Raw genomic sequence first — 10,038 nt, 5'->3', positions numbered from 1 at the left:
AGTAATGTAAATGTAATTTAATCAGTGTGACCCCTGGCTGAAACTGGGTGAAATCTCAAAAATTCATGTTGAAAACTTCTTGATGGTTTACTCATTAGTCACTCATTCTGCTGCAGTTGAATTGACATCTCTAGTAATACTGTACATTACAGGCATTCAGCTGATGGACTTAGCCAGAGTGACTCACACAGCATGCATGTATGAGTCATTGCAAAATATGGTTTCTGATTGCATGTGTGCACGCAAATGTGAAAAATTTGGGCTTGGTGATGTTAGATGAATTTGAGTTGTCTTTTATGGGCCCCTCTTAGTGTGACAAGTATTGTCTTACTAAAACGTTGTTTAATAAATGGTGCTATACCAAAACGGTTGGGGGGTGTTTGCCCTGCTGTAAATTAAATACATAGTCAATGCATTGTGGTGGTGCGTTTTATGTTATGTTTTGACAATGAATTGCATATGAACCCGTTTTTTTAAATATAAATCAGGTGTAGTCGATGTCTAATGTGTTTTTAAAAATGCCTGATCCGGTACCTAGAAAACAAATTAGTCTTACAGTAGGTAATGGTTTTCAATAAAAGTGTCAGTAATCGCAATCACCGACAGAGGGTACTCGATGTTTGACTGAACGACTGACGTGTACGTAAAGGGCAAACAACTTCCGGGTCAGCTCTCAAACTCATACGTCAGCTGTAACATTCTTAAGTGGAGATAGAAGTGTACGTGGCTTTTCTTCCGAACAGACTGGCTGAGTGGAGGCAGCTGAGACGCTTTCATTGAATAACTCAGGTAAATACTATTTCCAATAACTAATAAAATACCTATTCGTGATACACTAGAAAGCATGCTTGCTAACGTGATGTAGCTTTAAAGTTGCTTGCTTGATATAGTGATTTTTCTGTCGAAAAACTGGTAACGTTATAGACGAAGTGATGAAAACGGCACTGCTTGGTTGGGACTCGCGAGGCCTGGTTGTTCGTTTGCAAGTGAACTGAATTAGCTCTGTGTCAAAACACGTTAATTTCCGTTAACGTTTGTAAACTGCCACAAAGTCTTGGTTTAGATGAAGAGACTGGACAGGGACGACTCTGATTCAGGACACTGTTGATCTTTGGTTTACAGATAAACACAGAAAACCACATGGACCAGATAATGCAGTTTGTAGAGCCTAGCCGGCAGTTCGTGAAGGACTCCATAAGGCTCGTGAAGAGGTGTACCAAGCCAGATAGAAAAGGTAAGCTGCGTCAACCGAGCTCTTTAATGGTTGGTATGGATTCATTTAATTAATCAAGACTTAAATCAAGCCCTCAATATTCAATCTTCGCAGCGACTACTGGATTCAATGGTGGCACACTGGTTATATAATACAGTGAGCAGATATGATACATGTAACGTGTCGATATTGGGTGTTTTATCTTGCCGAACGTACTTGCTCCTACGGTAAATGCAACATCAGTGTTTTTAGTATTTTACGCCACGTCAGTAGTTTATTTTGTAACTGCCTGTATTTCAATTCACAATATAAATCGTTAATGTACTATATATTGTAACTACACGTTAACCATTTTAATGGCAGTTGTCGATACCTTATACAAATACGCTTCTTTTTTCAGAATTCCAGAAGATAGCCATGGCTACGGCAATTGGTTTCGCAATTATGGGATTCATCGGATTTTTCGTCAAACTCATTCACATCCCCATCAACAACATCATTGTGTGAGTATTGTAATAAAACATACACCTAAATAAGGGTTACCGTTTAATCTTAAGCAGTTTGAAAAAAATAAAAGATGGCTACTCAAATAACAAAATTAGTAATGTTTATTCAAATGCCCATTTTCTTTCCACTCGATCGATTACAGTATTTATCCAGAAGATGCACACTGTAGTGGCTATATCGGTATTTGGGAGCCGTGAATACACAATCAGATCCAGGTTTACATTTACGGTTGGGTCCAGAGGGTAAGCTTGTAATAGGAAAACTTATCAGGTCAATTTCAAAGTTTACACTGAAGCCTTGCATCCAATGATGGAGGGTCACTAAGCAATCAATTGAGGGAACAAGGCAACTACTGTAAGTGGATGTTTATCCTTCACTTAAATTCTCCATTATAACTCTAGAGCTGGCATCTCTTGGACCTCAGAGTAGCCTTGTCATTCAGCTACAACTAAAGCGAAACTAATTATATGCTTTCTCGCGGCCTGTCAAAGATTAGGAACCAAACCCCATTTCAGTGCATTTTTGTTAAGATACACAATGTAATGAAGCGGGTGCTGATTGTCATTCTGAGCCGGCAGTTGACGCTGGCAAAACCCTGCAATTTATTTTTCTTGTGATACACGTACCTGGTAGTCAAGGAAATTAAATTGGTCTCGCTGTAATTTCAAATGGAGATCATTGTGTCGTCTTGTCACCAAGTCAGTGACACGTCCCTCTCCCTACACCTCCCCAGATGGGAGATGTAGTTCTGAGCCTATGAAACATACTCTGGACCACACTCTTCCACTTCTTTCCCGATATAACCACAGCTTATGCCTTTCTTCTGGACATTACAATTGGCCTTGTTTATGGTTATATTCATAGAATGCCTTCTGTAATCAAACATCACCCATTTTTAAATATGCAAAGATCACATTAAATCAGTAAATCTAGATAAACCTTTGGAAGTTAAATCTAGCAAAAACTATGATCAAATCTAATATACTGTATAGTCAATAGTTCCCTGATGTAAGTCTTTTGACTTAAGTGCTTTTTTTTTATTATTATTCCAGTGGCGGCTGAATCTCAATCCCGATGCCCGACGGACACTACGCAAACCCGATCCGAATGGACTGATGTGCTTTGTGATTTTTAACATGCATTGTACATTTTGTATTTGACTGTGTTTATAAATAAAAGGCTGAATGAATGGAGCAAACGAGCATGGATCCGTCAGTAGCGGCGACCGTTAAGGCGACTGAAGGCACGAGTGATCTGAAGGGGGCGGGTCCCTTTGAGAGCCCGGAGAGGTCCTTGCGCTACAGGGTGTTACAGTTTGCAGTCCTAAAACACGAAAGTGAGTTCGCATTTTTGAACCATGGGTTCCCTCGGCAGATTTCCAATTCTTTTTTCCTCAATAGGGATTTTGATTTCTGCAGAAAATAAGGTCTGTGGCTAACGTAAGCCTGAGCGAGTTTCATGTTTATACGAGAAATTACACCCATTAATAGCTCAACGGTAAATTTCGAAACCGTTACGTGCTTTCATAAAGTAAGTTAACAAGTTGCTATAATGAAACTACAACAATGGTCGTATTCAGGCAACCGCCAACTCCAGTTTCCTTACCAGCCCACCGGTTGTCACGTGCAGGTCATCTTGAGTGGCGGTTGCCTGAATACGACAGTTGTTGCAGTTTCAATATAGCAAATTGTTAGCAAGGTACTTTTGTTTTTAAAGCCCGCTTCTTTAACCGCTTCGAAATTCATAGTTGAGTAATTAATGGGTGTAATTTGCCTTGTAGAACAAAACGTGAAACTCTTAGGCTTGCGTTAACCACAGACCAGGCCCAGATCTCTAGACTGCTCAGATTTGGGGGGCAATTAGAAATTCGGGCTGGGCACCTTTTCACACAGTGGGCTATACTACAGTGCTGAGCTGTTTTCCTAATGTTTTCGGTACCAGCTCGGATTAAACGAACAAGACGTCTGACTAAACATTAGTTTAGGAAATACTTTTAGTATTGGTTGGGATGGTGCACTATCATTCAGATCACTTGGATGATTTTTAGCACCAGGAACTACACTGCTGACTGCAATGTGTTGGTGTGAAGTGGGCAGGGGATGTCTACAGGGGTGCAAACTGATCAAGGGTGAGAAATGTGACAAAGATGCATGGCACGCAAATGGCGGAAGGCACTTCCAAGTCGGCCTACAGAAAGGCGCCGTCGCTGTAACGCTCATTTCCGGCGTATCCCCATGCTCCAGACCAGCGGCTGGTCGGTCCACACGGTCACGGGCCTCCTCCCCTCTGCCGGGTCGTGCTCTTCGTAAGCGTTGCTCGTGCTCACCAGCGTGCCAAACTGCAGCAGCTGCTTCTCTGCAAGGGAGGAGAACGGGGTTTTTTATTATTATTATTATTTTCTTTTTAAAACGCGATACTGATCCCGGAGACCCACTGTGGGCATGCAGCCGTTTCTTCCTACCTGAACAGCTGTCTCTGAATTGTAAGGAGCCGTTAATTGTCCTTAAGCCACTTGCTGCCTACTGAATTATAAATTTACGGAAAGGCCACCCTCTTAAGGTCACTGTGTGTGAGAGATGGCTATGCGAGCCATGATAAAGCTCCCGTTTGCATCCCAAGACTACTCGGATCAACGAATGCTTTCTTTTTCTGCATCATGTCGTATGGCAAATGATTCTTTCAAACAAGGGTACCCATTTTCAAATCGATTCAGTTATAGATGGGTGAAATCAGGGGGGTCCTAACTGCTGAAAATAAATCAAACCTGCATTGTGTTAGAATGACTGAAAGCGCAAAATTATCTTGGAACTTAAACATGTTTTTGACAACCTTACATGGCCAAGTTACTGGATGTAACAAAAGCCATGAAAAGTACTGCATTACAATTTTTTTACACACAGGCTTTTTTTCTCGGGGGTGGGGTGGGGTGGGGGGGGGTGTTTATACCCTAAGGAACAGGTGTCTGACTCCATTCCTGGAGGGTCGCAGTGTCTGCTGGTTTTTGGGGTGTTCTCGGCACCAGCGGTTCATTCAAGCCAGTGATTGGCTAAATAATCCACACGCCTTGTTCACAAAGTATCAATTAATATGCATAGTTATTTTGGGCAGGGCATTGATTAAAATTATATCGACAATTGGCAATCTTTTGTGACTAAAAACCAAGATTGGCCACGATATTGTGTACCTAGGCTACATGGTAGTGATGACCTCTGGTGGCCATGACGGGTATTTCATCTGATTCCTCAGAATTTAAAAAGTTAACAGGACATTATTACATTTATTTGGCAGGCGCTTTTATCCAAAGCGACGCAGGGTAAGTGCATACCGAAGGTCACTGGCCAACATTTTCATCACTGGCTCATGTTTAACGCCTTCAAATCCACACAATCCATGCGAGTCTTACACTGCCTTCAGTGTGCAGAGAATAAAACAGCGCTGTAGTCTAGCTGCCCGGGATGAATGAAAACACCACATATCCTGGATCGTCCATCAAGGACAGCACCAGTATGTATGTCAGAAGGCGACATCGCTGTGCAAAGGGTTTCATTTGAAAAGGCTGAGCGAGCACAATAAGCCACATTTAAACATAAATAAATAAAACGCTGCTGTGCAGTAACTGGTCCTTGAAGGAGAACCCTTTCAACTGAGCTTTTCATATCCGAGCAGTCAACATGAAATGTCTGTGGATCTTACACACTATGGATTTGAATAAAAAAAGAGGAAAGAGCCTTTTAAACAATGGCAGCCATCGCAATGCACGAGCTGCACACCAACACTCGCTCGACGGTTTCTACACAAGTCTCTCTCTCTTTCCTGAATTGAGAGGAGAGCTTGTACACAGGAAAGCCACTTAAGACTTTCAAAGGGTTCACATTTATCCACTGGCACAAATGAAAAGGCTCCTTCGCCAGCACTTGCTGTAAGGCCAACTAGTGGAGATAAGTAATAGAACGCGGTCCGGTCACGCCCGTAAGTGTTTTGATACATGACGATACGTGGGGAAAATGACAGAAAAATCGGCCGGTGACACACATGGAAAAAAAAAAAAAAAAAAAAAAAAAAAAACGAAAGAGAAGCTCAGCTGTCAAATATTGCGACCTCGAAGCTAAGCCGTTCCCCTCCAAAAACTCGGGGCGCTCCGCGGCATTCCCGAGTCCCGCTATGCTTCATCACCTGGACTCCGCTGGGCGTCGATGACGCCTGTGAAAGGTTTAAGGCTTCACAGCTGGGCGGTAATAAGCTGAAGAAGACAAAAAAACCGAACTAATTTGACCTTCACGAGGAGCGTCGTCTCCGCGGGGTTTCGCTTTCTGTCACAGGAGGAACGCTGATTGCTTTAAAGAAAACACTGAACGGAGGCTATCAGCATGCTGCGTGTGCGTGTGTGTGTGTGTGTGTGGGAAGAATTGAGTGATATGTGTGTATCAGCTTTACTAATAATGAGTCACAGATACAACTACAGTGTGCTTTATGTATAAGCACTTTTGTTAAATTTCAATGCTATTTGGTGTCACCTACATACGGAGTATAGTAAGCCAAATTCTTACAGTACATAAACATTACTGCAGGAGTCTACCCTGAAATACACATAACCTTCAAAGGACAAGTAACTACCAGAGACAACTTGAAAATCTCAAACATGTTTCAGATGAAAAACATGTTCCTCATCCTCTAGTGGGCGAACAAAATATATCCCGCGTTTACTAGTCAAATCTAACTAATCATAACAGCAAACACACAGAAATGCAAGGAAAGGCATTTCAGTTAAGTACATTATTGGAAAACAGGCTCCCAGTGTGTCACATCAGACGCCTTCACGCAAGTTTAAGGGCTACCACCTTCAATTACTTGACAGAGGCTATGCTGAAGTCTGACAGAAGTCTGCAAAACTGACTTTGAGGCAATTTATTTTGGGGTACTAAGCCAATGGGAGTATGTCACAACTCCCATGGAATCACTGATTGGATGTATGAAATACGAATGAATCTGCCTGATAAAGGTAATCTCTGTGGTCTTCACTTGGTAGAGAAAAAAAAATATTTTTGATAAGAGTAATACGAGCTGTACATGAGTGGTGTGCTGGTTAGTGGAGAGAACGGTACCATATGTATATGCCAAGTAGGACATGTATTCGAATGCTTTATTACAACAGTTCTGTTGCACTCCTGAGCAAGGTGCTGAAAAAAAGTAGCCGAAGCACCTTGGCTCAAGAGTAGGACAGCACTGCCAAAATAAACGACTGAAATATATGAATATAAAATGCAGCCTTTAAAATGCACGTTATGCAAGGTGATAAAGGCATCTGATAATAAAGTAAATAATCACGAAAAATGTAGTGAGCACAGAGCAAAGGTATCCTTTTAAATAAAATAGCCGGGTAATAACTCGCGGTCTTGTGTGCCAAAATGTAGAGCCGCAGCAGGAAACCCGCGCGCTATATTTTCCCTTCTGATCCGCAGCAGAGTGCGGAGACAGAGGCAAGATCGATAAGCCAATCAGAAATCACCGCCGCAGCAGCCGTAAGAGTAAAGCGGAACCCTAAATATCCGCGCGATTGCGTACAAACCTGCCTTTACACTGGCTGGTGCAGCCACAGACAGCATCCGCATGATTCGCTAAGTGCTACCCGTACATAAAACTGACGGATGGACGCAATTATGACTTGTACTTATTTTCCTGGCCGATGGCCTCCTATTGAGCGAAATTAGCATTCCTCTAGATTAAATCAAATTAGCGCTTCATAAGAACATGCAACCTAAAGCCTTCGCAATCCATCTCTTTTTCAGACTTGATCCTCCCCTCCCCTCCCCTCCGTTAGCCGAATGTGACAAAACAATATCTGCGTTCTAACCCAAGTGAGAAAATCGGTTACGGTTCAAACAGAATCCGCGTAGTCACGCTCTATCTTCCAGGATCATGCCGAAAGGGATGTGAAATTTCATCTAGCCCCAGTTAAATTACTGCCATTTCAAAGCAGAACAATACCTGTCAGGGGGTTTTCTGTATGAACTGAAAGCCCATTCTTCTTCCTACTTCCAATCACTCTACTGCGCTAATCAAAGTACGGAGCGCAGAACCTTTGCTGTATTCATTATACTTTTTTCATTAAAATGACGCACAAACTGCACACACTCTTCAGGGGTACACATCCTCGCAAATTACCTGTAGGTGACATATGACATTACAGTGCGACCCTAAAATGAGTTACTTTAGGTGCAAATTATTTCAGGAGATTCCATTCAATGTTACATCGGCCCTATGTCCGGCAAGCAGGAAAATTAGTGCTCACTACATTAATTTTGCGATGGACCAGAATGTTTAAAAAAAAAAAAAAAAAAAAAAAACCTTAACAGGATAACTGAACATTTTTCTCTACCAGAATGCCCAAAAAAAGTACTTTCTGGATTTAATGACAATCCCAGCCCGGGCCTCGCTCTGTGGAGTTTGCATGTTCTCCCCGTGCCCGAGTGGGTTTCCTCTGGGTACCCCAGTTTCCTCCCCCAGTCAAAAGACATGCAGGTTAGGCTAATCAGAAAGCCAAAACTGCCCGCAGGCAGTGACTGTGTGAGAGTGGTGTGTGTGCCCTGCAACAGACAAGCGACCAGCCCAGAGTGTATTCCTGCATCTCGCGCAATGCATGCTGGGAAAGGCTCCAGCCCCCCTGCACAGCCCTGACCAGGAAAGAGCCGGTTAGATGACGGATGGATGGGTAGATGGATGGATGGGCTTAATGACCGGAAAGGAATGAGTGTCAAGAAGGAACTTCTGAAAATCAACTGATACCACATCCCTCTTACAAGAAAGGGAGAGGGGACCATTTCCCTGCCATCGTCTGTGAAATCCGCCTAAAAAGCCTGCAACCGCTATGATCTCTGCTGAATAGGAATATGCATAAATAGTACCGCTTTCAAATGAAACATGTTTCGGATATCTGACATTTGAACCTGCTCTGGCCTCACTGTTCAGACCACGGGTAACAAACACTTGTTACCAGAGATCTACCATCCTGTAAGTTTTCACACCTAATTCTACAAATTAGCAGCTCAAAATGATCTCTAGCTGTTGAATGAAGTGTGCTTTGTTAGGGTTGGAGTGAAACCCTACAGGACCGTAGATCTCTAGAAACAGAGTCGGACACCACCGGTTTAGACCGATGATATATCCAATATGTATATGCAGGCGTAAGTGTATGCCTGTACTGCTTGTCTTTGGCCCCTTGAAGGTATCTCTGGATTGAAACAAAACTGTTTTGGGAATTTCTGGCATAAATAAAGTGCGGACAGTCTACTTTCTCGTGTTGTAATGCGCTCTGCTCAGCAAAAGTTTTCTCTCTGTCCCTGCACACGTAACATATGCAAAACAACATGGCGTCCAGCCATCCTGATATGCACAATCAGATCTGCAAAAGTAGGCTGGCCATAAGTCCTCTTTTTCCTGGACGTTTCTTGGGACCGAAAATATCTGTCAAGACTCCAGACGGGATTTCTAAGTCCTTAAAAGAGCCGGTAAGGTTGCGCTCATTCCGTAGACCGCAAATAAACAAAAAATATCCTATCATTATGTGCGTAATTCCCGCCCCTTTCCTCTTTAAAAAAAAAAAAAAAAAATCCAATACACGGTAATCATAAATTTGACTATATTTAAATAAGCGCATTCTACCCTCTACGGGAAGCACGTAAGCGACCCGAGGGAGCCGCCGTGCGCGTGATCACTGATTTGACCGCAACGCTTGGAACCGGAGCCCCGACGGCAAAAAAAAAAAAAAAAAAACAAGCCAGAAAAAGCGTTTCGCTCGGCAGGACGTCTTTCAGAAGTCCAGAGAGCGCACGCCCATCCCGGCTTTCGCGGTCATTCCGGTCCGGAACCGTTCGCCAGTGACCAAAGCCCCTCGCGCCTAAAAGCGGGAAATAATAAAAGCGAATCACAACAATGCACAGTAAATGCATCTAATAGCAGCCTTTTATGAACCACCAGCTGTTCCAAACCATGCCACGAAAATTGTTCATAATGACCGGCTCCAATCAATAGCAGTAATTACTGCCACTAACAGAGGTATAAATTATGTGCCAGTTTTATAATCAGAATGACCATTACAGTTATGCTTTTACCTAAATCAGGGGCACACAACTCCTGGTCCTGGAGGGCCCGGTCTGAGTGCCGGTTTTTGTTCCAAGTAATTACCTTAGTTTCGGTGGTCTGACAGATCTATAAACTACTCTGGTTCACTCCTGTAGCTGAGCACAGTAAAATCTTTAGGATACACTCACAGTCTTCGGCTGTAGCTGGTGCTTACGCAAATATCAGGACAAAATATGATT

General features: G+C 42.9%; 2 protein-coding genes and 1 long non-coding RNA gene across 5 annotated transcripts in view; 1 reads left to right on the top strand and 2 right to left on the bottom strand.

The window, feature by feature from the left end:
* Nucleotides 1–728: 728 nt before the first annotated feature.
* Nucleotides 729–1,240, bottom strand: LOC135260689 (uncharacterized). Its single transcript, XR_010331725.1, has 2 exons — nucleotides 1,129–1,240; nucleotides 729–796 (listed from the first exon to the last, which is right to left on the bottom strand). It is a non-coding gene; the product is annotated as an uncharacterized LOC135260689 (long non-coding RNA).
* Nucleotides 1,135–2,918, top strand: sec61g (SEC61 translocon subunit gamma). Its single transcript, XM_064346126.1, has 3 exons — nucleotides 1,135–1,234; nucleotides 1,614–1,716; nucleotides 2,773–2,918. The coding sequence occupies exons 1-3, from the start codon at nucleotides 1,141–1,143 to the stop codon at nucleotides 2,780–2,782; spliced, it is 207 nt and encodes a 68-aa protein (XP_064202196.1). The 5' UTR covers nucleotides 1,135–1,140; the 3' UTR covers nucleotides 2,783–2,918.
* The window catches only part of tpk1 (thiamin pyrophosphokinase 1), a 34,379-nt gene continuing 26,950 nt past the window's right edge, over nucleotides 2,610–10,038 (bottom strand). For all 3 annotated transcript variants that reach the window (XM_064346123.1, XM_064346122.1, XM_064346124.1), the window contains exon 9: nucleotides 2,610–4,075. In XM_064346123.1, coding sequence (XP_064202193.1) covers nucleotides 3,936–4,075 — 140 coding nt within the window. In that variant the 3' untranslated portion in view covers nucleotides 2,610–3,935. The remainder of the gene's footprint in view (nucleotides 4,076–10,038) is intronic.

The sequence above is a fragment of the Anguilla rostrata genome, chromosome 8 (assembly GCF_018555375.3).
Source record: "Anguilla rostrata isolate EN2019 chromosome 8, ASM1855537v3, whole genome shotgun sequence".
NCBI classification, from domain to species: domain Eukaryota; kingdom Metazoa; phylum Chordata; class Actinopteri; order Anguilliformes; family Anguillidae; genus Anguilla; species Anguilla rostrata.
The sequence above is the reverse complement of the archived record's forward strand: the minus strand, read 5'-3'. Positions and strand labels throughout refer to the sequence as shown.